Source organism: Apiospora kogelbergensis (assembly GCF_038363985.1).
Source record: "Apiospora kogelbergensis strain CBS 113332 chromosome Unknown utg000009l_segment0_segment0, whole genome shotgun sequence".
NCBI classification, from domain to species: domain Eukaryota; kingdom Fungi; phylum Ascomycota; class Sordariomycetes; order Amphisphaeriales; family Apiosporaceae; genus Apiospora; species Apiospora kogelbergensis.
In genome coordinates this window covers 1,539,141-1,566,849 of record NW_027117426.1, presented here as the reverse complement: position 1 = coordinate 1,566,849, position 27,709 = coordinate 1,539,141, and the positions used below count along the sequence as shown (strand labels likewise).

At 53.3% G+C, this 27,709-nt stretch overlaps 7 protein-coding genes across 7 annotated transcripts; 4 read left to right on the top strand and 3 right to left on the bottom strand.

The window, feature by feature from the left end:
• Positions 1-660: 660 nt before the first annotated feature.
• Positions 661-5,556, top strand: PG998_013549 (ATPase; the record flags this gene model as incomplete). Its single annotated transcript, XM_066880365.1, has 3 exons — positions 661-4,821; positions 4,883-4,957; positions 5,080-5,556. 3 exons carry the CDS (start codon positions 661-663, stop codon positions 5,554-5,556), a joined length of 4,713 nt encoding a protein of 1,570 aa, XP_066724504.1.
• A 748-nt stretch (positions 5,557-6,304) lies between these two features.
• Positions 6,305-6,650, bottom strand: PG998_013548 (uncharacterized protein; the record flags this gene model as incomplete). Its single annotated transcript, XM_066880364.1, has 2 exons — positions 6,305-6,454; positions 6,543-6,650. The coding sequence occupies 2 exons, from the start codon at positions 6,648-6,650 to the stop codon at positions 6,305-6,307; spliced, it is 258 nt and encodes an 85-aa protein (XP_066724503.1).
• A 341-nt stretch (positions 6,651-6,991) lies between these two features.
• PG998_013547 (uncharacterized protein) lies at positions 6,992-9,043 on the top strand (the record flags this gene model as incomplete). The annotated part of the gene is made up of 1 exon (XM_066880363.1): positions 6,992-9,043. One exon carries the CDS (start codon positions 6,992-6,994, stop codon positions 9,041-9,043), a length of 2,052 nt encoding a protein of 683 aa, XP_066724502.1.
• Positions 9,044-9,360: 317 nt separating this feature from the next.
• On the bottom strand, positions 9,361-12,455 carry PG998_013546 (uncharacterized protein; the record flags this gene model as incomplete). The annotated part of the gene is given in 5 exon segments (XM_066880362.1): positions 9,361-9,825; positions 9,842-11,521; positions 11,572-11,874; positions 11,948-12,274; positions 12,333-12,455. The coding sequence occupies 5 exon segments, from the start codon at positions 12,453-12,455 to the stop codon at positions 9,361-9,363; spliced, it is 2,898 nt and encodes a 965-aa protein (XP_066724501.1).
• An 898-nt stretch (positions 12,456-13,353) lies between these two features.
• On the top strand, positions 13,354-14,702 carry PG998_013545 (uncharacterized protein; the record flags this gene model as incomplete). The annotated part of the gene is made up of 2 exons (XM_066880361.1): positions 13,354-13,442; positions 13,520-14,702. The coding sequence occupies 2 exons, from the start codon at positions 13,354-13,356 to the stop codon at positions 14,700-14,702; spliced, it is 1,272 nt and encodes a 423-aa protein (XP_066724500.1).
• Positions 14,703-16,020: 1,318 nt separating this feature from the next.
• Positions 16,021-16,627, bottom strand: PG998_013544 (uncharacterized protein; the record flags this gene model as incomplete). Its single annotated transcript, XM_066880360.1, has 2 exons — positions 16,021-16,551; positions 16,613-16,627. 2 exons carry the CDS (start codon positions 16,625-16,627, stop codon positions 16,021-16,023), a joined length of 546 nt encoding a protein of 181 aa, XP_066724499.1.
• Positions 16,628-17,398: 771 nt separating this feature from the next.
• On the top strand, positions 17,399-18,226 carry PG998_013543 (uncharacterized protein; the record flags this gene model as incomplete). The annotated part of the gene is made up of 1 exon (XM_066880359.1): positions 17,399-18,226. One exon carries the CDS (start codon positions 17,399-17,401, stop codon positions 18,224-18,226), a length of 828 nt encoding a protein of 275 aa, XP_066724498.1.
• Positions 18,227-27,709: the final 9,483 nt, after the last annotated feature.

Below are 27,709 nucleotides of genomic sequence, written 5' to 3'. Positions count from 1 at the left end.
GATGGAATGAGATCCAAGAGGAAATATGTTTGTTATCATCCAACTATGGCGGCTGTCAAGCGACCCGATTAGAAATCCGATCGTCCGGACTGCTCGACTAACGCCTTACGGGGATAGGGACAGTGGGCACAATGCTAGTTAGGTTAGGTGCTGCCTTTTTAGCGGCCTTTGGGTGCCCCAGCGCGCTGGAGTCGATGACGCAGGGCGTGGTTGGTGGGCTCCTTCAGAACCCAAGCACCAAGCACCAAGCTTCCAAATCTGCCCCACAGGGATCTGCAAGGACACTTGCTGCATCTTCTCTTGGCCCTGAGTCCACGACTACAAGTAGACTGAAAATGCGATGATGCGATGGGCCTCGATTAGAAATCCAAAATCACCATTTCTTATTTCCAAACTCCGGGACTAGTGCTTCGCGCTCTCACTATGATATTTGGCGTCACTTCCTGGCCGCTGAAACATCATTCTTCAGTAATGTCTTCCTCCCATGCTTGCATACTAATAAGGGCTGTCTCCCCCAGCACCCCCGGCCCAAGCCTTGCAGCACTTGGTCACCCAACTTATACACCCCTGACCCTGCCTTGTACTTGATCGGATACGGCTGGTTCTGTTCGCTCCCTTCTCTCGTTTCGGCCTGGTCGACTTCTACCCTACTTGCCCAGCATGTGGGGCCATCCCATGGATCAGAATGCGTTGCGCCGCACTGAGTCGGGCATGCAACCCCAGCAATTGCATCGCGAAGGTATACCATCCGGTGCTCCGACTGATGCTCTACCCTTCGGCAGTGAGAGTGCCATGCATGTGACCGGGGTCGATGACCCTACGGCAGCTGGCACCTGGGGAGAGCGGGACGTTGGAGGTTTCAACCAACAGGAGGCAAAGGAGGAGTTCGAGGCGCTTAGGAACAATCTCAACCATCTACAAAGGACCAGGACTCAAGAGACACAAGCCAGCAAGTTGGCCAAGACCCGGAGCCAGGGAGACAAAGCTTTGTCGAGGACCCAGACGAGGCAATCAACGGCAGGAAGCCACGCAACTAATGACCCTGACGTGGAGGCCGGTGAAGCCGAAGACGATGTCGATGCCGACTTCGAGCTCAGCGACTTCATGCGCGAGGGTCACTTTGAGAAACGCACAGACGACGGCTCAGCCAAGAAGGTCGGCGTTCTCTACAAGAACCTCACCGTGAAAGGGGTTGGAAGTGCGACGGCACTCGTTCGCACCGTCCCTGATGCTGTTATCGGCACTTTTGGTCCAGATCTGTACCGCCTCATTACGCGTCTCGTCCCCTCTCTGGCATTTGGAAAGAGGACTACTCGAACGTTGATCAACGACTTTACCGGCTGTGTTCGAGACGGAGAAATGATGCTTGTGCTTGGCCGTCCAGGGGCTGGATGCAGTACTTTCCTGAAAGCCATCAGCAACAACCGGAAGTCCTATGCTTCGGTGGAAGGCGAGGTTTCGTACGGGGGCATTTCGGCAGAGAAGCAGCACAAGATGTATCGAGGCGAAGTCAATTACAATCCCGAAGATGACTTGCACTTTGCTCCTCTCAGTGTGTGGCAGACCCTTACCTTTGCACTGATGAACAAGACCAAAAAGGACGCGCGCGACGAGGTCTCCATCATTGCCACTGCGCTTTTGAAGATATTCGGCATTAGCCATACCAAACATACTGCCGTCGGTGACGAGTATACCCGAGGTGTGTCTGGTGGCGAGCGGAAACGTGTCTCAATTGCGGAAACCCTAGCCTCCAAGTCGACAGTCATGACGTGGGACAACTCAACCAGGGGTTTGGATGCATCAACCGCTCTCGATTATGCACGCTCCCTACGCATAATGACGGATATCAGCAATCGAACGACACTGGTCACTCTGTACCAAGCCGGTGAGGGCATTTACGAGTTGATGGACAAAGTACTTGTCATTGATCAGGGCCGGGAAATCTTCTCAGGCCCCGCGAAGGAGGCCAAGCAGTACTTCATCGATTTGGGGTTCGAGTGCCCAGAGCGCCAGACCACGGCCGATTTCCTGACAGCCGTCACCGATCCCATCGAAAGGAGATTTCGACCAGGACTTGAAGCCAAAGCCCCCAAATCCCCTGAAGAGCTGGAAAGCGCCTTCCGTCACTCCCCACACTACAAGAAACTTCTGGCTGATGTTGCTGATTACGAGGCCCATCTCGAACGAACCAACTACGATGATACCAAGAAGTTCGAAGGGGCAGTGCAAGAAAGCAAATCCAAGATGGTTTCCAAGAAGTCGCCATACACAGTCTCGTTCCCTCGACAAGTCATTGCCTGCACCAAACGTGAGTTTTGGCTACTCCTTGGTGACCGGACAAGTCTGTATACCAAGCTGTTCATCATCATCTCCAACGGCCTCATTGTCGGGTCACTGTTTTACAACCAGCCGGCAAATACGGCAGGCAACTTCTCTCGTGGCGGTGCCATCTTCTTCTCCATCTTGTTTTTGGGATGGCTGCAATTGTCCGAGCTGATGAAGGCTGTTTCCGGCAGAGCTGTTGCTGCACGCCATGAGGAATATGCGTTCTATCGACCCTCCGCTGTCTCCATCGCTAGAGTTATCCAGGATATCCCCGTTATTGCTGTCCAGGTGTGCATATTTGGACTCATCATGTATTTCATGACCAACCTGGATATCGATGCAGGCAAATTCTGGATCTACTTGTTGTTTATATTTACCAACACCCTGATGATTACGGCCCTCTACCGAGCGTTCGCCAGCTTGAGCCCGGAGATAGACACCGCAGTACGGTTCTCCGGCATCGCGCTTAATCTGCTGGTGATATACACGGGATACGTAATCCCCAAAACTCAGCTTTTGGGAGATTACATCTGGTTTGGCTGGCTCTATTGGATCAATCCCGTTGCGTACAGCTTCGAGTCTGTCATATCGAATGAATTTTCCGGGAAAACTATTGAATGTGCCCCAAGCCAGCTCGTTCCACAAGGCCCGGGCATTTTACCTGAATACCAAGGGTGTGCAACTACCGGAGCTAGCGTAAACGCTCGATCAGTGGCCGGGAGTGACTACATCGGGGCTTCATTCGGATACAGCAGGTCGCACTTGTGGCGGAATTTCGGCGTGGTCATTGCATTCGCTGTTCTTTACATCCTAGTCACAGTCGTCGCCACGGAGCTGTTTGACTTCTCCAATGGCGGCGGAGGCGCCTTGGTTTTCAAGAAGAGTCGTAGGTCAAAGAAGCAGGCGCAAAGACTCAGCTCTCCCGATGATGAGGAGAAGAAAGCGGGAAGCGGCCCTGGCAGTGGAACGTCGTCCACCGAGGCTAGCGGCTCTCCTCGCACACCCAATGAAGAAGATGAAGACATGGCGAAACTCTCCAGAAGCGACTCGATCTTCACATGGCGCGATGTGGAATATACGGTGCCTTACATGGGAGGAGAGCGCAAGTTGCTGAACAATGTCAACGGTTATGCTAAGCCTGGAGTCATGGTGGCATTGATGGGAGCAAGCGGTGCCGGTAAGACGACCTTGCTGAACACCCTGGCACAACGTCAGAAGATGGGTGTTGTGGCGGGAGAGATGTTTGTGGATGGTCGTCCCCTGGGCCCTGATTTCCAGCGGAACACTGGCTTCTGTCTCCAAGGCGATCTCCATGACGGGACACAAACTATTAGGGAGGCAATTGAGTTTTCTGCTTTGCTCCGACAAGCGGTGTCCATTCCACGGTCGGAGAAGATTGCTTATGTTGATAAGATCATCGACCTACTGGAGCTCAATGAACTTCAGGATGCCATCATCTCAAGTCTCGGAGTTGAGCAACGGAAGAGGTTGACTATTGGCGTGGAACTCGCAGCCAAGCCTTCCCTTCTCCTTTTCTTGGACGAGCCCACATCCGGCCTCGACTCCCAGTCTGCATATTCGATCGTGCGATTCCTCAAGAAACTGAGTAGGGCAGGTCAAGCCATTGTCTGTACCATCCACCAGCCCTCGTCGGTGCTCCTGCAACAATTCGACATGGTGCTTGCCCTCAACCCTGGCGGCAACACCTTCTATTTTGGACCAATTGGTGAGGGCGGGAAAGACATTGTTAAGTACTTCGCCGATCGTGGGGCTACATGCCCGCCTGACAAGAACATCGCCGAGTTCATCCTTGAGACAGCCGCAAGACCCCATAAAAAGCCCGACGGCACCAAGGTGAAGTGGAATGAGGAGTGGCGGAACAGCGAACAGGCGGAAGCCGTCATCGAGGAGATCGACGGTCTGAAGCAGGTTCGCAGCCGCGCCTCGCAGCCCGAACAGCCTTCCAAGGAGCAGGAGCTCGAGTTCGCTGCTCCGGTGTGGCTGCAGACGACGGAGCTCACCAAGCGTATATTCCGGCAGTACTGGCGAGACCCATCGTACCTGTACGGCAAGTTTTTCACGTCGGTCATCATGGGTATCTTCAACGGCTTCACCTTCTGGCAGCTGGGCTACTCGATCCAGGACATGCAGAACCGCATGTTCACGTGCTTCCTCATCATCACCATCCCGGCGACGGTCGTCAACGCCGTCGTCCCCAAGTTCTTCGGCAACATGGCGCTGTGGCAGGCGCGCGAGTACCCCTCACGCATCTACGGCTGGTTCGCCTTCTGCACCGCCAACGTCGTTGCCGAGATTCCCGCCGCCATCGTCTCGGGCTTCCTCTACTGGGTTCTCTGGTACTGGGCGACCGGCTTGCCTACTGAGAGCTCGGTGTCCGGTTACTCCTTTTTGATGACGATTCTATTTTTCCTTTTCATGAACAGCTGGGGTCAATGGATCTGCGCTTTCGCGCCTAGCTTCACTGTTATTTCTAACGTGAGTCCTCTTCTGTATTCCGACGACATGAACTGCATAACGCTAATATGCTAATCACTAGGTTCTTCCCTTCTTCTTCGTCATGTTTGGTCTTTTCAACGGTGTTGTGCGGCCTTACTCAGAACTTCCTGTCTTCGTAAGTTCACCCACGTCCTTCAACTTGATTCTTGACACATCAATATGCAAATCCACACAGCTGTGCACAGCCGTATTCCCTCCCTTCTCTCTGGCTATTCGGCGACTAACCGAACCTGTCAGTGGCGGTATTGGATGTACTGGGTGAACCCGTCGACCTACTGGATCAGCGGCATGCTCGCCGCGACCCTGGACGGAAGCCCCGTGGAGTGCGCCCCGATGGAGGCGGCCCAGTTCGACGCGCCGCCGGGCCAGAGCTGCGGGACGTACGCGGGCGCGTTCGCCGAGTCCGCCGGCGGCCGGCTGCTGAACCCGAACGCGACGGCCGGCTGCATGTACTGCCCCTACACGAGCGGCAACCAGTACCTGACGACGCTCAACATCGAGGCTGGGCAGAAGTGGCGCGACTTCGGCATCTTTCTCGCCTTCTGCATCTCCAACTGGTTCCTCGTCTACTTCTTCATCTACACCGTCCGCGTCCGTGGGTGGAGCTTCGGGCTCGGCTATGTCTTTGGTGGTTTGGGGAAGCTTGCGGGGCTCGTCAAGAAGCCGTTCGCGCGAAAGAAGAATGAGGAAAGCAAGAGTAAGAGCGAGGAATAAGTTCTCGTATGCTGTGTCAGTGGTGCAGTGCTTTTCCCGGAGCGTTGGCCGAGTTCGTAAGGCGCTCCTCGTAACCAAATATCTGGACTCGATGTATGTGAATGTTTAAGGAGTGACAAAGGAGAGAGGTATGGGGATTGGGAGATACAAGGGCTACGGAGATTTAACGAGATCTCCTGCGCAAGCCAAGGAGGCTATGAATTAGGCCTAAAATGATAATACCCTATAGAATCACTCAATAGACTTGAACTTCCCCCATGTTACATGGAGTACTATCGATGGTTTGGACACCTTTGACAGCAGCATCCTTTTATACACATGCAGTATACGCCATAGCGTACACGAATCCGGGCTGGCCTTGGCCATGGCTGCTAATCGTAGCGCATTTTTACTCTAATGGCCTGACACTAAGTCGCCATGCCTATAATTTTCCTCGTACCGAATTCCTTGACGCCTCCCTACCAAAGTATGTCATGCACCCCGAAAGTTGTGTGGTGAGAGTAGCAACAGTAGTACAACAGCCGTTAAAGTACGGCATGACCCAGCACATTTCGTCTCTTTAATATTTATGTCCTGACTCCTAAGAATCTCGTGTTCGATGGTGGTAGTGGTGATAGTGGTGGTAATACATTTTGGACTGGAGGTAGCCAGGCGAGGAGGTATACGCTGGTTCGCAGCGGAGGTTCGCCATTTGTCGTTTTCTGTCTTTCGATTTGTTTGTTTCGTTTGTTGTTCTTTGTTTCCCTCATTACTTCTTCTCTCCCTCAACGTCGTCGACCGAGTATTCGACGGGCAGGTCCATGCCGACCCTCCTCGCCGTGAGCCGGGTGCGCTCCTCCTCATCCATGCCCATGCCCGGGTTGTAACGCTCGATCAGCGTGACGTATTGGCGCTGCGCCTGCAGATAGCGCACGAATTGGTCGGCGTGGTCGGTGGCGGCGCGGGGGTTTTGGTGTTGCCCGGCGGCGGCTTGGCTGGAGAAGGACTCTCGGAGGTGCTTGTGCAGCAGGGATCGGGGCTGGCCCGGGCGAGGGGGGCAGCTCGCGCAGCAGGCTGCGGTAGAGGGAGCGCAGAGTGGCTTGCGACGACGACATGTTGTTGGTTCGAAGTGTCCGTGGCGGGATCTGTTGATTTGATGTCTTTGGCTGGCCGGAAATGGAGCTTGAGAGGTCCCTATTAGTAGAAGGTAGGTCCCCCCCCCGCCACGCTCGGCGATTAGATGCGATTAGCCACACTAGCAATAATTTAATTGAGCGCCATTCATTCATTGCATTTTGCTTGTCGCATTCGAAGCAGCGCCTCTGCCATGTCGATTGTCGATTGTCGATTGCAGATATACCAATAGGGCGATTCTGTGACCATTGCTGATCGGCATTGGATACCCTCATACTCAACCCATTATGTTGTCATAACGCTTGGCTTCTTTCATTCCATCATGGCCCCTCGTCAATTGAGAGCACTTTTGGCCATGCCACCTGCTGCCCGGCCTTTGCTCTGCAAATCGTCGACCTCGACTGCCCCCTGGCCTACCAAGAGGGCCTTCGAGATCCTATGCCGCTCTTACGCCAGCCACCGACCCTTGGCAGTCGGCGCCTTCTTCATACCGCCCACTCCTAATTTGCCCTTGACCGAAGTCCCTGTCGAACGCCTCCTCGAGTCGCCCACTCCCGACAAGACCCTGCAAAGCGACCTGAACGCCCTCTTCACGAGGAACCCCGCCACCTTCTACCACGGCACCTCCAACTTCTACACCCTCAAGAAGAACACCCAGGTCCCCGAGATCTGCATCCTGGGCCGCTCCAATGTCGGCAAGTCGACCTTCGTCAACGCCCTGGCGAACCGGCGGGGCAACGAGCTGGCGCACACGAGCGCGAAAGCGGGCAAGACCCGGGCCATGAACGCCTACGGCTTCGGGCCGCCACCCCCGCCCATCAAGCTCCTCGCCGCCGAGGCCGACGTCAAAAAGACCGAGGACATGCCGAAGCACAGCCTATTCATCGTCGACATGCCCGGCTACGGCCACAAGTCGCTGAAGGAGTGGGGCCGCAACATCACGCTCTACCTCAACAAGCGCCAGGCCATCAAGGGCGCCATCGTCCTAATCGACGGCGAGGTTGGGCCCAAGGAGGGCGACCTGATGGCCATCGAGATGCTGAGCGAGGCCGGGCTCAAGACCGTGATCGTCCTAACCAAGGCAGACAAAGCGAAGAACGCAGAGGTGCTGAAGAATTCCTGCAAGAACCTTTGGGCTTTCTTGCGCGACACCGCCGCCAAAGATCCCTTTAGCGATTGGCAGTGGGACAGGGACTTCTTCGTAACGGCCGTGGGCGCCACGAAGAAGGAGGTAGGCATTGCCAGCGTCGACATTGCGCGGCTGGCAGTTGCCCGCCTTGCCGGGCTGGTCGAGGAGAAGACACGTCCAGAACCCGAGTATCCCAAGACCTGGAGCGGGAAGGTGGTGTCGTTCGACGACCTGGAGATGCGCTTGGCTCCTGCGACAAGCTCACCATCGCCAACGGGGATCGCCGAAACAGCACTAAAAACCCCTCTGGACGATAGCTCAACCTGGACCGATTTGGAACGAGCTGCGCGGGAGAAATACCTGTCGCAAGTCGCCCAAAGTGCTCCTCCCAAACCGCGAGATCCTGATCCCTCCGTGGACTCGGGGTGGGCAGCAATGGAGCAAGCAGCGCGCACGCAGCACGATGCCCGGGATGCCGTCCGCGCACCTCCGCCCTCAGAGTCCAGGCCCCTTAGGCGGTTGGCCCCCTCCTCATTATCCAGACCCTCTAGGCGTCCAATCCGCTCATCAAACCTACGCCAACAGTCACGAGGTTTGCACACATCTACATGTTTGAACGGGCCATCGAATGGAGGGGACCTAGTACAACTAGCTCAGCAGTACATCCTCGAGCTGCGGGCCCAGAGTTTTCCCGGCATCGAAACGCCGCTCCAGTCTTCGATACCTATTCTTAAGAAGAAATCAACCAAGCGGCCACCGCATAAGCTGAAACGTGACGCCAAGTTCGAACCCCTCGTGCAAAAACACACCAAGAAGCACAGCAAGATGCAGATGGGGAAGTTTCGCGAGAGGGAAGAGAAGAGGAAGGCACGCGCCCTCGAAATCGCCGTAGAGCGCGGCGAGAAGGAAGTAATGTATGCGGAGCTCCGGGTCGAGAAGGAGCGGCTGCGGGCCGAAGAGGAAGCCAAGGGGTTGGCGAATCCCTCTCGTTCGAAACGTACGCCCGATGACACGAAACCCGCCCACGCGGAAGAGAATAGGATGAGCAGCGACATGTTCGCCGAGGCCTTCGCACAGGTCGAGGAGGTGCAGCACAAGCTCAAGGGTAAGAAGCTCAAGAATGAGGTTAAGAAGCAGAAGAGGGCAGTGGAGAAGGAGAAGAGGGCCGAGCGAATGCTGAAGGACCGCCCCAAGGAAGAGGAAGATCCATTCATGGCCAAATTTGCCAACATCAGGAAGGACTAGAGAGAATCGGAGAACCGGCTCCGTCACCCATGAAGTTGATTGTACGAGTTACGTTATCATGTAGTATACGTCGATTTATAATCACGTCAGTAAGGGGCAAGAAGGATGACACGATCTCAGATGTACAATATCGACCACTCTGCAAACAGATAGATGGATATATTACCAAGGTGTAACACCAAAGGCTAAAAACAAAAATAAAAACAGCAACTCCTCAAAGCAACAAGTAGAAAGGGTATCAAGCATACTCCATCCGTCTCTCAAACCCACCTAAAACCAATATTGTGCTTCCATGGGAAATCAAAATTTGGGTCCCCTCATTCGGTCTCTCCCCAACCTAGGAACTTCTTCCTCTCATACCATTCCTTGCGCAGCTTTATATGCCCCTTACCATGCTTGTTCATCAGGTGCTTCTCGAAATCGGCACGTTTCTTCTCCGTCTTCCTAGCCCGTTTCTCGTCGGCTACGTCCTGCTTCCCACCCGTGGCATCTTGCTGTAGTAGAAACTGTAGTTTCATGTCGTCTTTGGCGGTCCAGACGCCCTCGATGTTGGTAGGCAGCGGCTTGCCCTCCTTGAGGGGTTCGATGATCTCGACAACGAGGTCCTTCTGCCACGACGTAACCTCAAGGGCGTGCCGCGCAACGGGCGGCGGGTAGCCCAGCGCAACCCAGTGGTCTATGTATCTGTTGAGGCTGGCAGTTCCAGAGGCGACGGGGTCTCGTGCAGAGGACGGGGGTGGGTTCGGGGTGGCGGCTGGGGCTGATAGCTTGGAGCTTCGCGGCTTGCTGAGGGATGACGAAGGCGGCGGTCGTGCTGGCTTCGAGGGCGCGGCTGATGACGAAGGAAATGAAGGAGTCGAGAGACGCGAAGTGGCAGGGCGCGAGGCATGGCGCTGTGGCTTTGGCTGGGGCGCAGTGGAAGACTGGTCTTGAGGCGAGCCAGCTGAGGGTCTTCGTAACTGCTGCTGCTGCTTCTCTAAGTCGAACAAAAGGGGGATTTTTGCCCTTCCCAAAACGGGCCTTAGGTGCGGGCTGCTCAGGCTCCTCGTCAGGATAGTCGAGGAAAGGCGAGATATTCGCTTTCCGCTTCGGCGTTGGTGTGTTTGGTTTTGTAAAGACACGTGGGGCGGACTTGACGGGCGATGATTCGATTCGCAGCTGTTGCGAGGGTGTCATATTGGGTTGAGACTCTTCCTGGATATCGTCCATCTCCGTATCGAAGTCCAGGTTCTGTGTCTCTGGTTCATAATGGAAGTCCTGGGTTTCGGGCTCAACCATGAGCCTCTTCGAGTACAATTTTGTGCTGTTGGTAATCATTGGATCATGGTGGGATGAGTATTCCTGGCCCTTCTGGGTACTTCGTTGTACCCGCGAGGACTTGGGTAGCGTTGACAATCTCCGGTCGCTGGGAGAGACAGCTGCGCTAACGGGGCGGCGTAGATGTTTGGTGCCATTCTTGGTATCCGGGGTTGAGGGAATCTCAGTGTCCCTGTGAATCCTTTGTCTCTTGCCAGACGATTCTCGATATAACTGATCTGATAATTGTGTCTCATCGAGCGTGCGCTTCAGCGAGGGCTGTTTCGGAGGTGAAGAGTTGAACTGTGCTTCCGAGTTTCTGTCTACTGCTTCACTGATGCTGTTAGCGTCAGCTGCCTCCTCAGACACGTCTTCGTCCCCTTCTGAGTCATCGCTCTCGTAGAGTTCAAAGTTGACCAAGCTCTCTTCAAATATCGCTAGATGGTCCTCATAGATGGCGCGGAGGTCATTTTCCACGCCTTCATGCCCAATCCAGTCGTATTCGAGCTTTTCCGCGATTTGCTGCCAGTCTCGCTCAGCAGGATCAACGTTTTGAGAAACGGCATGCTGCCACAAATTCCAGAGGTCAAAACTTTGGCCTCGGACTGTTGGCCAGAAGTTTGGTCGTATCCCAGAAGCTTCGGTAAAGCTTTGATAGTCATTGTAGAACTGCTCTCTGGATTGGGGGTGTGGCCCAGCATAATCATCCGCTTCGAATGACAGTAGTTGGTTGTTGCGATCATCAGCCGACATTCGTGCGATTTGAAGGCCTTCTTGTGCGTTCTCATCATCGAGTTGGTAATCAACTTCCTCTTGGGTCTCGGCACTTTCTCCAACCTGCGGTGGTTCACTCATGTGGCTAGAGGATACAGGGGCCGGGAGACCTCGCTGTTGCTTGGCGTTGCGCAAATCGCCTTTCGGCGAGTCTGGCTTGCCCCCCGCTATATCTGGCTTCCTCCTTACAGACTTTGGTGTCTCATTTGCGGTCCGCGGGGCTTCATCTGGGCGTTTATCCTTGGAGCTTCGGGTAGCATTCGTCTTACTCGTGCTGCTCCTTGTTCGTGGCAGCACTTCTTCCTCCTCCTCTTCTTCTTCCGCCACCTCCTCATTGTTCTTCCTGGAGGCCGGTTCAAGATATTTTATCCAACGATCTTTGTAAGCCTGCCAAGTATGCTGAGGGAACTGGGGGCTTGTTAGCATGCTGGGAAACGAGCAGGAAAAGGACGGCGTACTTCTTTGGCGTGCTCCACGAACACCACTCTACCTCGATCAAACCCAGTCTTTGCTGTGCGCTCTAGAACATACTCGGTGAGCTGCCTATCTTCTTCTGCAGTGAACTTTAGCCTCGTTTTCTTCTCCCTGTTGGCGTTGGCTAGTGCTGGGGATGGAGGAGGCTGCGACCGCGAAGGCGAGGCAGGAGCCTGGCGGCCAGCCCTTGGTTCATGTTCTTGTGCAGGCTGAGGGTCCGAATCGTCGTGGGATATATTTGTTCGAGGTTTCAGCGATAGCTTTTTAACCCAGCGATCCCTCCAAGACTGATAAGTGTGTCGAGGATTCTGACGTCCATCAGTATACGCACGCATAATGTCAACGACGGAACTAGCAAACCTTTTCTGCGAACTCTTGGTAGATTTTGTTGCCAGCAATTAATTCACCCTCTCGTTCACGTTTCAGCACATGTTCCGTGAGCAGGCGGTCATCTTCGCCAGTAAAAGGGGTTCTGGTGCTTTTGGTGGCTTTGGTGCCTTTGGTGGGTGCTTGCTGCCCGGCTTTGGCACCAATGAGGTACTCCTCTGCATCCAGTAGCTCCCCTTTCTTCACCGAGTCTTCGATCCATTTCCACGAGTATGATCCTGGCGGTGCATCTTTCCGTACGTGATCGGCAATCAGGTAATCGGCATCCTTCTCTAAAGGAACTACTTGCCCGCCGTTACCCTGGAGATATGTTAACGTTGACTCAGCCAGTAACAACAGCATTTCTAAAGGAATTTACCTTGATGTAATCAAGCCACGTTTTGCGCAAAGGCGTACGTTGAGCGATCCAAAATTTGGAGCCTTGAAATAATGTACCCTCTTGGCCGGGCACAGCTCCTGTGTAGACAACATGAGCCGACATTTGCTAACCGGACACGTTGGCGATGGCAGCGTGACGTGTATTAAATTCACTAAGTTGGGCGATGCAGAGGCGAGGGCCTATTTTTGGCGTTGTTGCATGAGATTGAAGTTGAAGTTGGGATTAGGAAGGGTAAGTTGGTTTTTGGGACTCGATAATAAAGCTCAACATGGGTGAGTAAAGGTGAGTAAAGCCTCGATCTCATATGACTAGAATGCGCGGGAGTCTGGCGGAGAAGGTTCTAAAGAGGTCCATTTGGAAACACCATTTCACATATCTTGAACGACTGCAGACATGTTCTTGGCATCCCATCGAGGTCTTGTGAGAGTAGTAGGAGTGGGACAGGCTAGATGGCGACGCGTGATGCTGCATCGCGTGCCCGACCGCGCTTGCACGTGGCAGAGCCAAGTGATGCCATTGTAGCTACAGTGGTAGTTAGTGGGCACAGCCACATTCTGCAGCCTTACAAGCCTCCTGTTCAGGCCAGGTACACTATTCCAAGCCGCCTAAGCCGGATGACACTTCCGCTACACCATCATCAATCACCATTCGGAAAAAAAGCCTGACAGGCGTGACAGGCAGCTCTTGATCTGAATGACGACCGGTTGCCTCGGGCTGAATCTGGCTAATTCTTCTCTTTGACAGTGCATGACAGGCAATGACTTCTGCCAGCCAGTAACTACCTTGTACTGCAGCCCGAAGAATATTAGCAGTTGGGGGGCATCGCGCATCGCTGTACATTCATGTCTTAAATGGACATTGGTCTTTTATATTTTCGGGTCTTTTTCTCCCATAATCAAAGGCATCAGCATCGTGTGATTGGCGGCACATACGAAGCGTAACGATCCTGGTTATTGAGCAAGCTCGTGATATATATATATATATCTCTCTCTCTTTCATGATGGGCGTCATCGCAAAAATTGCCGCAGGCGTTCTCACAATATCTTTTTTGACATTTGTCGCCTTTTTCGGCCGGATACCGGCATTGCGGTGAGTGCCTAGTTCTAGATCCTGCTTTTTGCCAGAGACGGCGAGTACCCAGATCAACATTGCTGACTGAAGAACAGCCGCACACCAGTGGCATGGCTTCATCGAGCCTTGATGGTGCATCTACCCAATGCCTTCCTGTTCCTCGATAGGCGCTTTGCTTCGGGGCGAGTTGCAGCATCTCTATCTCGCTTCGGCCATGCTACATTTTACGGCCGCCATCCTACTATCCTCATATTCTTCGTTTTACTGCTGTCTGTGGGCGAGTATATGTATCTCCCAGGAGCATGGCCGCAACTGCCTACTGTCCACAAAATATTCGGTGCGATATCCATCGCTGCGCCGTACTGGTTCCTCTACCTCTCGGCCTTCCGAGACGCAGGCGTGGTCACGCCAGCTAACCACGCTCATTATATGAGCCAGTATCCCTATGACTTCGCACTCTTCCATCCTGGGCACATGTGTCGTACTTGCAACATCCTCAAGCCGCCGCGCTCTAAGCACTGCGCCGTCTGCAACCGGTGCGTGGCCAAGATGGATCATCACTGCGTCTTCATCAACAACTGTGTGGGATACGGTAACCAAGCCTACTTCGTTCTCCTGCTTCTCTCGACGGCAATTCTCACGTCATACGGAGCGTACCTCGGTCTTGGCTTGATATCTGCCAACATCCGGAGTCGACATCCGAGCTGGCATCTTTGGAAACCTAGCTCTTTTACTTGGCACGACTATCTCATATTGCTGACTTTCGGAATCCAAGATGACGTCGGCTTAGGCTCCGTCACCATGTTGGCGCTCTTGACAACGCCGCTGGTTTGGGGTCTGCTCACCTACCATTTCTATCTGATTTACTGCGGTACAACGACGAACGAGTCAATGAAGTGGCAAGATTGGAAGGCAGAGATGGATGATGGGTTTGCCTTCAAGCGCTCAATAGACCCACGAACACGCCCCCGCAATCCCAACCATGAGCCGAGCTGGACACGCTGGCCTGTCGAGAGCGTGCAGGCGCTTGTGAGGACTGAAGATGGCACTCCGCCGCATGCTACGAGCGGCCCGGGGACTGGCGAATGGGAGCGTGTATGGCATCTCAGGGACGTTGAGAATCTCTACGACCTCGGTTTCTGGGATAACCTCGTGGATGTATTTGTGCCTGGGCATTCTTTTCGAGATGAAATTACCACCGATCTGGAAAGAGGCCGGAGAAGTACCAAACACAGAGACGCGGCTGGCTTAGGAAGGGTTGTGGATGCCACCACCTGAGACGCAGAAAGTTGCACGCTTCTCGGATACTGGACTTGGATCCGAAACTCATCAACAATGGTCGGCCCATGTAGACTACTAAATCACACAATTGCAGAATAAGTGTGAAGGCCGTTAAGACTGCATACATACATGTATGCAGGCAGAATGCTCAGTCGCAGTCTCCAGCATGCGCATCTTACAAGCTCATCATACTCGTCGATAAACCCTTCGTCAATCCTGAAGACCAAGACCGGCACCAGATGCAATTATTTACCATGGCGTCATCCGATTTCGAAGAGCGATCCTCGATGCCTATTCTTTGGGGTCCAGATGCTCTTGCAGATTACTGTTTCAGACCGGAAAATCGTCTGACAAATTTGTCGCAACTTTCCGCCAAACGTTGCTCCCGCGCCACGGGTTTCATCTGATCTCGAGAATTAAGCTCAGCCACGCTTGCCCAACGGCAATCACACAATGCAACACCAATTCTTGGACAATCATTCGCTTTTGAGATTTAAAGTTATGGGGGGAGATCTCCGGTCGTGCTTCCTCTGCACTCCTGGGGAACAGAAGCTTATGCAGGTCCCGACTGGCAGTCCACTTCGTGCATTAAGTCTCCGTTCCAGTATTTGCAATGCCTACCGGGGTTCTCATCCCGAGTTTGAGCGTTGCCTGCACAGCGGTGGAAGCCCTCAAGGCCGCCTAGCCCTTCGTCCCGCTGTGTATGTGGCCGATCTGGTTCAGCAGTCGTTCGGTAGTGACGATTTGATCTGTCCGCCGAGGGATCGCCATGGGCTCCCCGTTCTAGCTCGCGTGTTTGGAACCCTCACATCCGAAATGAGGCTGTGTTATTCCAGGGCCGTATCACAGGTTTCAACGCGCGTTTGCGCCAGACATGTGGCATACCGATACCAACCCAGGGACTGTGGTGTTTCTGCCGCAGAGATGGACCGAATGCATGTAGAATAAGAAGCTGGTAGATCCCGTCTCGAGCCTTGTTTCCCAAAAAGAAACCCCTTCTCGCTCTTTGAACTACTGTTTGTAGGGGATTAATGTGTGTGTAGAATACAGATGTCACTCTCACTTCAGTTCTGCTTCTTTCTCTCTTTCCATAAAGTCCTACTTAGGAGGAACTCGCCCTAGAGGCTCGGAGGTTTTTAATTCAGTACGCGGGTACAGGCTACTGCGATCGTTTTTATTCATTTGTTCAAATCGGAAGCCGGGCCTTCTTTCACCATAATCCAGATCTACATCACAACCATGAAGTCCTCAATAATATCTGCCTTGGCCCTCATGGCTGTGTCGACGGAAGCTACAGTAAGTCATCGACGCCAAGTCAGGGCATATGTCTCTGATCTCCTTCATCCATGCTAACTCCAATCACCACGAACAGTTTGGAAACCAAGCCATAGTCGCTCATGACCGCCAAGTGCGCAGATTCTCGCCGGGCGCGCCCCCTCCCGCAGGCGTCGCGGCCGCGGAGCGCAGGTCGCCAGGGCCGGGAGGGTCCCCGCCGAAACCGCTCTGGAAGCACGACGTCGTCTCGGTCAACGTGCCGCAGGGGAAGACCAACACGATCATCATCGAGCTCGGTGGTGGCGCAGCCGGAGCCGCGGCGAGCTCGTTCGCTGCGACTGTCACCCACAAGAACACCGTCACAACCCTTACGACGGTGACGCCCGCCGCGGGCGCCCTCGTCACGGCCCCGCCCGCCCTCGCCACGGGAGGCGCGGGTGTCCCCGCCGTCAACGCCGGTCTCAACGCTACTACCAGTGTCCTGGCGGGAGGGAAGGCGGGCACGGCTACGGGTGCGCCCGTGGGTCCTACGGCACCCCCGGCGCTCTGCCGGTGACGGCGGGGGCGTCGCCTATTGGCACCGGTGCGGGCGTCGCGGGAAGCGCTGCTATGTTGTTCTTGGCTGGCCTTACTGGAGCCCTGGTCATGGCATGAGGCTAAGAGCTGGCAGATAACAGTACTGGCTCTGCCATACTACAGTTAAAAGGGGGCGTGAGGGAGAGGGAGAGCGCGAGAGGTATGGACTACTTCTATTTACGAGCTTTATGTACAAATTGGCTGGCTGGCTGTGGGGGATCTCGAGTCGGCACGGCCCGACAGGCGTTTTTGGCATTCCCATTCAATATACCCAAGCGTGCTGGTCAATAATGTTGATTCCAAAACAATAAAATATGACATTGAAGAGACTGAGCATATTCTCTATTCCGATCTTTCCGTCGACCCCACTGCCGATATGCCCTAAAGCTAGATCGTCCCGTTCCGTTTCCTCTCCATTGCAACGTCAGATCTAAGAACATACATCCATCATCTCCCCCATCTCCCTCATGCCTCGTGTGCTTGCAGTCGTTTCTGGCGAGCATTTCAAGACACGGAATAGTGATATACTGCTATACACTCGATGCCGACTAGATCATGTTCCAAGGGTGGAGGAACTCCATGCCGCTGGGGAAGAAAGTATCGAGACCCTGGCAGCAAGATCTTGGCAATATTAATTGGTAAGGGCCAATTACGTGTCGCGGATCGACAAAACGGCAAACCGGCATCTCTTACAATTTGAGAGAAGCTCGACAAGACAAAAATGATTTTATCCTGTCGGCCAAACGATCCCAAGGCCACCTTCACCTTGGCTCATTGACATCCCGCCGTCAATTTACCAGCTTATCCCAAGAAGGCAACACCCAAGGAGGCGGCAATTCATCATGCAGTTTGGAGCGACCTTGGGAGAGGCATGTGCCACTTTCGCCATCACCAACATCGACGACCTCTTCGTGCTGATCACCTTCTTCGCCGAAGCCAGCACCAGCAAAACCATATCGCCGCTCAAGATTGTCCTAGGCCAGTACATCGGATTCACCGTCATCGTCGCCATAAGCATGATCGGCTTTGCCGTCTCGCTCGTGTTGCCTCCCGAGCCCATTGGATTTCTGGGCCTTCTCCCTATCCTCCTCGGCATTTGGAAGTTCACCAACCTGTTCCTCCCGGAAACCGAGGAGCCGACCGAGATTACCACCGCAGCCTCTGTCAGGGGGGTCCTCAAGGTCGCCCTTGTCACGCTCATGAACGGCGGCGACAACATCGGCACCTATATCCCCCTGTTCTCCCAGGTCGAGCGGGCCGCCATCGCCATCTACGTCGTCACGTACTACATCCTGCTCGCCCTGCTATGTTTGGCGGCGTGGCTGGTCATGAGGCAAAGGCACATCCTGGCCTTGGTGCAGAAGTACGTCGACTATGTGATCCCCTTGCTCTACACAGGCCTGGGCATCTTCATCATCGCCAAGTCGGAATGCTACCCCTGGACCATTGACCAGATCAATGAGTCGACCGGATCCAACCCGGGGCAGGGCACCATGGCCGGTGTGACGACTTTCATTCTCCTGACGGCGGCGTGTGCTATGGCGTGGTACACGGTCGCGAAAAGGAGGACGCATGCTCCCGCTCCGGAGGATACCCTTGCGACCACAACAGACGATGCACCCAGTATATCAAGTGCAGACCAGATGACGCAGCTACCAGCTCGTACTTGATTGGTTATGCCGATGTGCACTTAGTCGGACACGTTTGCTTAGGCTTACGATGAACGATAAGAGCCAAACACTTAGACTGGATAGGACACACCTCCATGCCCATAATTTCTCCCCAAAGTTGGCCAATGCTGCTCGGAGTTGGACCTCTATTTCTATGGAGTCCCCGTGAGCCAACTGCGCAACTGATAGGTACTCTTGATAGCGCATACACTGCCAGTGAAGGGTTCAGTCTCCGTCACACTAGCTTATGTGACCCCCTTTCCTAACAGAGCCTCCCAGACAGCAGACTCATGGACCCCAGCGTAGAGCGCTTCTTTGGCGGCGTGCGCCTCTGTCGTGGGACCCATGTTGTTTGCAGCGACACCTTCACCAGAAACGTGACACATGGCCAGTCGCATCGATGAGACAGCCCAAGATGAGTCGGCTTGAAGTCGTTCAGCTTGCCAACTGATCAGCGGAGTCATCTAGCGCCCACGAATGGACGGAGGTCGTTTTGATTGATGGCCTAAAGGACTGCAAGTCTAGGGTAAACACACGGAATAGATTAGCGGCTGTGCCTATCTGCCAGGGCCATTCAGTTGAGGCTCTACTTGTTCACGCAAAAAGAACATTGCGAAGCTGGCTTGTGGCCAGCAGCTCAATTCAGTAGATAATGAGCATATACTACCCCCTAATAGCAGGTGGCCTTCTTCCTTGCGCTCTCTCGTTCACTTATGTAATCCACGATTCATTGCCCTTAAGTGCCGTGTTTTCAGGGGCTAGTCGAATAGCTATCACAAACGTCACCCATGATACGGTGGTTTATAGTATCTAGTAGTATCATTTTCCATTCCAGAGGAACATTGTAGAGACACGTGTCGGGCTCCTACTTCAACCAGAAAGGTGCTTCCAGAGTGTTACTTAGGCGGCGACCGATATTGATACCACTCCCCCTTTTCGGACCTCCAGTTGCTCTCAGCCGCTGCACTTCCCTTGCATACCGGCAGTAATATTAATATAACTACCAGTAACACATGGTATCGTAGCTAGGATTCTAGTCACGCTAGGAGGGTATTCGGGTACCATTGTAAGACGATGGCGGATGACTTTGGGCTGTAAGAAAATAAAGTAGGTAAATTGGCAACGAATATTTATGCCCTCTCAGAGGCAATCAGAGCTGTATTCATTTTTGCATCACTCGACTGCGAAGTCCGTCCCGTCACTCCAAAGGATCTTCTAATGGGCGAAGACAAACCGGGCTACTTCTCTTGTCCCCTCAGATCGTGATCGATGCCAACGACAACACAGACAGCGCTGGCAGGACACAGTGCTGAGATATCCGATTGCCATTATGAACCCACTCCCTGATCATATCTCCTTCCTCTTTGGTATGACCAAGACCCCTACTATTTGACGACCTTCAAGCGGTTCGTCGATGAAACTCAACAAATCGCTGATACATCCATGTTATGTTTCCCTGACCTGTGACCACGTCCCACTGAGATGCTGGTTTTACACAGACTACCCGAGATATCTAGCTGATTAAGTAACTGTATCTTGTTTACGTGCAAGCCCAGATTGTGTGAGAAACGATCACCTTCAGCTGGTGGTAGTCTGACACAGCTAGACAGACAGGCCATTACCTTATGAACATCGATTCGTTGGGTACGTGGCTTATTGACCAGGCTGCTGTATCTGGGACTCATGTGAAGCTAAAATGGGGTTTTGGACACATGCAGGGAGGTAAAGGTAATGGCAAGGAGGTAGGTAATACATGTCTGGTATCATAATCGCCCATTCATCTCTAATCGCTCCCTTATCTACCTTCATCTCCCTTTCTACATTAGGGGTAGTCGCACAAGGCAGTGCAACACGCTCTTTCTCAAAATAGCTGTAGTCATTCGTATATATCCCTACTCGATGACGACAATTGGCTTATACCAGAGCCCCTCTATCTTGACTGTCGAGATTCCTCAACTGAATACTCTCAGGGGGGACTGTAGTACTCAATAGCTAGCACATGACTCTTGGTATATGATTCACTGGTAAGACGAAAGTCGCAAATAATGGCTTGACTGCCACTCGCTACACGCAACCTACTGATAGGAAGCTGAACACGTCTTGTGAAGCAAATCGAGGCCAGCCGCGAGCCATTAGCTAACCGTGCCTCAGCAAGCAATGCACTCCCATACGGTTTTCTAGATATGCGAGCATTGGCGACTCACCATTCATAAGGTTGGAGCTTAGACGCAATCTCTCTTCGGCTTGCGCCAAGTCAATGATAGGTTGCCGGCGCACAACAGCTCTGCCGTTGGGAGTAGAGCATAAGCGATGCCAAGGATATGATACCAATCTATTCTCCAGTTTGGTTCGACAATGGAGTCATCATCTCTATCGATCTATTCGTTGCCCAACCACCCACAAGCACGCGAGGATCTGTATTAGTCACGCTGCTGCCTACGGAGCCTCGGGCTAATCAACCTTCGAAGGCATTAGAGCGTGCGCACAGAGAGCCGATCAGGGCCAGTCGTCGTAAGGCGATGCCTGCCTCAGACGATTTCGGGCTAGTGGCGGTTATCGACGTCCTCGGGGGCACTGAACAATAGGTTTGACGACGTTCACACGTCCGTGAGTGAGGCGAGAGAAGAAAGTGACAAGATGAGTCACATTTTCCCACGCTGAAACTGCCAGCCGCCTTGACAGCAGCACAGCATGAGCCTTCGGCACTTCTCACACATACTAAAAGCAAGTAAGCCAAGCACATGCATGTACAGTAAACGCTTTATTTACTGTTTCGTTTTGAAAAAGACCCCTGGACTAATAATTATTTTTGGGGTTCCAAAGGAGAATGTCAAACCAACCAACGTACTAAGCAAATTTCGGGGATAATGTTGGGAGAGAGGCGAAGTCGAGTCACAATTTGGGGGCCTAGGTTACAACGGGGGTAGGTAGTAGTGTTTTGAGTCACGACGAAGACGACGACGACCCCCTTAGCAGCCTAGGTTAGTAGGTAGTGCTCGTACGTAGCGCGTAAGGTTACCACTAGATTGCGCGGACGCCGCTTCGTCTGGGAACAGGGCTCGATTCCGGATGCAGTAGCGAGCGTCCGGGACGAACGGGACGGAGCCACAGGTGGCAATTAAACCCCGAACATAGTAAGGGGCCTAGAGTCGGCGAATTGAGGGTGATAGATAGAGTGTCAAGTGGTCGAATAGAAAGATTGGTGATGGACACGAAGCAAGGGAAGAAAAAAACACAAACAAGATCCACGCGCTCGGTAACGACGCAAGCAGGCCAAAGAGAAAATGACGCAAGACCACATATCAGGATGCATGATATGATTGAACCCGGATGGATGTCCATGTCGTGGAGATATGTGATTTGACTAAGCAACCCATCCATCCCCACGGAATTGCAGTGAGGCACCACAAAAGGCAATCTTCGGGAAAGCGAGGACAATGCTTCTGGACCAGCGACCAGGTGGCGATTTTGCCCAAGATTTCACATGCCAGGGACAGGGGTGGCTTAGATCGTGGCTACTAGTGGCTCGTGGGAACGTGGGAACCTAGGAACGCGGACAAGAGCGGGCCCCCTTTAAAAGCTGAGCCACACCCGCTTTGGGCCTAGTCACCATTCTCCGTCCCCATTGACTTTTTTTTTCTTGTCTTTTCTTTTCGTCGCAAGGTCCCTCCTTTTGCATCACAGCGGGCCCGAGACCCATACCCAGGCGCTTGGGTCCGCGACGATAAGTATCCAATCAGAACCGGATCGCATCATCCAAGGAAGGTGAGCCCTAAGTAAAGGATTTCCCAATTTTTTTTACACCCCGCGAGCGAACCATCGCGCGACATGCAAATTCCAGCCCCTCCCACTTATTTTGTCCATCGCATTCGGGACTGACTTTATTGGATATTGTACGTTTCGCATTCAGCTGGACTACGACACAAGACGACGTAAGCTGAGAGTCGCCATACATGAAAATGAAAGACGACGATAATTATCATAGATCGACACCTATTTCGTCATCATTCCTGTTTGTTGGCCCCCAACGCATACGCTGCAGAGGGAGGAGTCTCGGAGGCAGCCAGCGGCCTGCACAGTCTCCTCTCTCTGAGTTGTCGCAACCCGATCAGCAGTGAATGAGGGGCCTTCAAGCAAATTGTTGCTCAACGCCCAAATCCCGACCCTGCGATTCGATATCCGTCAACCCGACCCAAGCCCTACCGATCCGTATGACTTATGAATTGTCCCGGGCAATGGACCACTAGGACGACAAGTGCCGCTCTGTTGGGTGGGCCAGGTGAGCCATCCATCCTCCAGATGGTGGGAAGCAGCAGCTACGTAGGCCAGCTAGCACTGAAGTGACGGGTGAAGCTATTATCAATTCTCTTAACGTGACAGGAGCTGTTATTGGTGCTTTGCTATTTTTTCCCTCGGCACGGGTGGTGTGGACCTGAAGGAAGGACCGGCACTATAGCGGCGCATCATTTCCACCATGCCACACAAATTCGTATGTTCCTGGCCAATATTGCTTGCTACCTTCTACGCCCTGTCACCGCAAGCCGCAAAAGCAAAGATCGAAACGCATTGCTTTCTTCTGCACGGGGCATGATTTTCGTATTCTTTGTTTTGCATACCTGTGTACATGAAAAGGGGCACTCGCTCCCATTCCGCGACAGAATACATATTGAACCGTAGCTCTTGAAAAGTTGTGTGCAGGTTTACCGTACATCCCGGGCCTGTTCTAGCCCTCCCATGACCAGGGTCGGATCACAGGCCCGTTTCTCAAACAGCAGGGCACGCTGGGGTGCTGGGCAAGGAGGTACATAAGGCATGAATGATGTCTCTGCGCGAATGCACTGCCGACCACGATGGCGTATCCGTCAAGCATAGCATAAATGCCAGAAGGGAAGAGTCGGTGAGCGCAGCAGCAGGCCGAATGAAGAAACGGGAAAAACTCAAGCTGGTTGCTGGTTGCAAGATTGTCTGGTGATATTCACTATTTTTGGTGCTTGTTTTTGTTGACAGGCCGCACAAGCGGAGCTGGCCATCGTTCCGTCGTAGTTGACTGGTGCAGAGGGCTGATTAGCGGCCCCCGTTACAAGGACTCTGGTGGCTCTGGCAATTGGCATGGCTGTGAAAGGCGGCGAGCATTCCCAATTGCTCCCAATAGGAATCCGGACCAGCTGCAAAGAGACCTTGCTAGGGCTTCCTTTGCACCAGACGTCGTCCACTCAAACCGCGGCAATGCTCAGATCCACGCCTGTTGGGCAGCATGGCATAACCGTACATGGTGGCCTTTTCCCTCTCCTCTCTTGCGCTCAATGAATGACTCACTCGTATTGAGGCGAAGAAGACACCGACCAGGCCTTGCACACCAAGGAGGGCGGGAGGCCGCGAAAGCATCAACCACACCCTAGCATCGTAATATACGAGAACAAGAGAAATAAAGGGATATCGAGAAAAATTTTCATATTAAAATGAACAGGTGGATTGGAGGCGTGCCGCACCGACAGCACTAAGTCAGCGTTACAGGGGGCTCCTAGGGGATTTGGCCCCAGCCCGGGGAGTCGACCCGTTCAAGGTGAGCGAGGAAGGTGTGCAGGATTGCAGCGTCTGGGCTCCACTCGGAAAGCAGCAAGCGAGTTCGCAGTGGGCGCTACGGAAGCGTGGCTGCATGGATTGCACGGCACTGCATCGACCCGTAGCAGTGGGCGTAGAGAAGAATCGCATCGTGAGGTGCAGCGTTGCAGGACGATCTAGCATATGACCGACAGTTCGCCCTGTACTGTATGGAGCATCTCGAAGCCATGCCAGAATGTAGCCGTGCAATTTGGGTGGAAGGCTCTGGACGGTGGCGCCCGCCAGGTGCGCTACGGGAGCCATGTCACAACGAGACAAGCGTAAAGGGTCCCCCATAGCCGCACTCTGCATTAGTTAATCCCCGATTTATGGGGGATATCATGGAACTGCTGTGTTATTATGAAGGATCTACTTATCGTGGTGGACTCGGGTAAATAAACAATGATGCAGACTTCGTTGGCGACGAATGAAAACCGCGACTAGTCTTCAGTGAACAGCTTGGGGGTGACGTAAAGTGTGGCCGCCATGGTCCAGTCCGGAGCAGCAGCGGGGCCTTGGGTGGTGGTTGGGGATGTCGCCGGTGAACCGAGGAAGATGAAGCCCCATTTGGGAGGCATTGCAATTCTAGAGATTGATACCAAGCGAGGCCGATATGAGGCCGCAGCTGATGGCGATGGTCTCGAATGATTCTACGCCGTGTCAGATTCATCAGACATCAGGCTGGTGTCATGGCGAATGGTTGCTCTGGACGAGTACCTGCCTCATGTGAAGGAGCACCCGGGCCGGTGTTGTGCGACCGTATGCAGTCAACCCATAATAGGCGTGTTGGTGTCCGTGTCTATATTTGTGGTAGGACACCGGCTGACAAGACCAAGTCTGAGAGGGGTTGCAACACTCCCGGCGAGTATTACATCAGCTTGTATCCCTAGAAAGCAACGCCATCGTCGGACGTGGCGCTGCTTAGCACGTAGGTACTCTAGCCATAACAAGATCTGGACACTGATCCTTCAATTGCAAGACATGGATGGAGTTCGCCGACACCAGTTCAGACTGAAGTGGGATTGAATCATCGAAAATGGCAGGTAACTGTAACAAATTAATGAATATGCACAAGAACTACCCCGCAGATGCAGGCGCATATGACCGTCTACAACTAGAGCGACGAACGAACCATGCCCGCCCAGCATGTTCGCGAGGTTCCAGCAGAGGATCCTCCACTCGAGTTGGCCACGATGGGGCATGTTGACGCGCGGTGTCATCACCAGCCAGAGCCGCAGATAGCAGCTGGCATATACCTCATGTGTTCACGCAGAGGCGCCGAGCGATATACCTTAGCCCGTGATTTTGTGATGAGCAATGGCTAAGGCGAAGAACCCACCACCCACGGTGATTCACGGTTGGATGTGAATCGTCAATGTATATAGACTACCTAGGGAGGAGGTTGGTGCGAGGGTGTGAACCAGAACCTGAGCCTGAACACTCGCATTCCATTCGGCGCTTCAGGGCTGTTGAACACATGGGCTTCAGCGAATAGAGAGGTTTGGAACCAGAGCTGGGGTGCTTTAGGGCTGGTCTGGGCTGGTATTCTGGATCTTGGTGGTGGTCATCCACCCCCTTCTGCCCCTCCTTGGTGGGTGTGGGTGGTGGTGATGGTGATGGTGACGGTGATAAGCGGTGCAATCAATGTAAGCGGGGGTTGTTGCACCGTGCTGTACTGCTCTTACTCACATTCATCCCAACTTTCTTTTGCCGTTCGTGTGCCGGGAAGATGACTAGAAAGACTCACCTGAGCAGGGGACCGACATATAACTGATTCCGCCCTCTCTTGTTTTTCTGTCTCAATGTCGTCAGTTCGAACCCTGATGCAAGTTTCCCCGCCTCCTTCTTTCTTGAAAGATTGATGGCTCGCATCTCCATTCGAAACGAAACTACCGAAAGGAACATCTTCTTCCGGTTATCTGTCTATTCGTATATCTCACAGGCGTACAAACCTTGTACACCAAGGCAAAGGAAGCACGATTGTTTGACCGGCCCGTGTCGCAATCCTTCAGCTTTATTACCTAGCCTGCCCAGCCATCCGCTTAGTTGCTGACTGGACCCGGGTATGCTTTCTCGGGATAGCCAGGAAACCAGCGATTATAGGACCATAGGACGGGCCATAGAATCGCCCGTCGTTTCTTGATACACCCCGAATAAACACAGCAGGACACAGCAAGCGCGCAGGCAGCCCATAGCCCAGGCCCGCGAGTCAACAAATATCCACTCGTCGGCAGAATTGCCATCCAGCTCTACAAGTACATATTTGTTGACATTGGCGATTGCATCCACTTGGCTCCATTACTTGGCCGGACTGTCCTTTCGGTTGGGCCTTGTCTCTTCCAACGGCCTCTCGTATCCGCCATCCCCGGACTTCCCTTGCTATAAGCTATGTACCTCGACTGTCAACACCTCACACCTCATACCTCACACCTCATGCTATCTTCCCGCCGTTGATTCATTGCGGATTCATTGAATGATTTCACGGCAGCCTCACACTTTTCTTATCATTGTGGCTCCCTTGGCTCACGGACCGAAGAAAATTTTTCTCCAAGTAACGGGCGGCCCAGTCGTTTCTTCTTTACCTGGTGGGACCAGCGTGTCTGGCATCGTATCCGTTTGGCGCAACATCATTTCGGTTAGACCCCAGGGCAATCTTCCAGCAGGGAGTTAACGTTCTAGCACCCTAGGCATTACCAAAAACCCCAGTCGCGGACCTTCCACCGGTATCATATTTCCAGGGATATCAATTTCGATCCTCGGCGCGGCCAGCGTTATGGAGAATTGTCGATACTGTTGAAAAGTCAAAATTCCTGATCGAATGACGCTCGGGGGGCTGTGAATTAATTGCCCGTCGCAATTCCAATTCGGCCGCCTTGGGCCCCGGCTTGTACGGCCAATACGGGTCTGGGAGTCATCGCATTATTGCCTTCTGGCTCCTTCTACCCGAAACTTGCCTTCTTGTCGAGTCAGTGACAGCGCAGCGACAGATCGGCAGTGAGCTGAGCTGGCTGGGGGCGCATCCGGACTTTTGCGCAGCTCGAAGATATCGCAGCCTTGTTCTTCAGTGGATGGATAGGCAGGCACACACACAGGCGCAGAGGCACAGAGCAGAAACACAGAGAGAAAGACAAGTCAGTGCGGATTGCTGCACGCAACTGTGTGGCTGTGGGAAAATACAGGGGGTGTGACTAATATCTCGGTCGGCCCCTTCTCGATTCTTCCAATCCCACACCCCTCCAATACGGAGGTACCTTCAGTCAATTTTAGGCCTGCTCCCACCCCCTGGCGGCCTGCGGGTCCCTACAAGTATCCCTGTTTTGCCCATGCTAGCATCCCCTTGCTCGATACCCAACCCGCTCGCTCTCCCATTCTCGGGGACACACCAACACACAATATTATTAAAAGGCCTTCACCTAGCCCAACCACCGCAGATTTCGCTTTCCTCTCTCTTCGACTGTTGGCATTTTGCCATATGAATCTACCCATCGAAACTTGCAGCGCTCACACCCGATTTCCAATCACATCCTTTTTCCACCTGGACCCAGAAGCGTCCATCAATTTCGAACACACACTATCAGAGTCGTTAGCAAGACGACCTTGGTGCCCAATATTCTCCCCGGGGGGTATCAACATCACATCTTGACATGTACTCCGCAAGAAGACGGTTTCTCTCTCCTCTTCCTACCGACCACATACCAAGGTGACGGGTTGTCACTCCCTCCAGCGTCACGACACCGGCGCTACTTTGCATTGGAAAAGAACTTCACACAAAAAAACACCTCATCATCTTCGGCGGCTGAGTCGCAAGGGGACGTTTCGCAAGCCTGGATCGGGTTTTACGAATAATAGGGTGTCAGCAGGACATCGCAAGAGTCTAGGAAG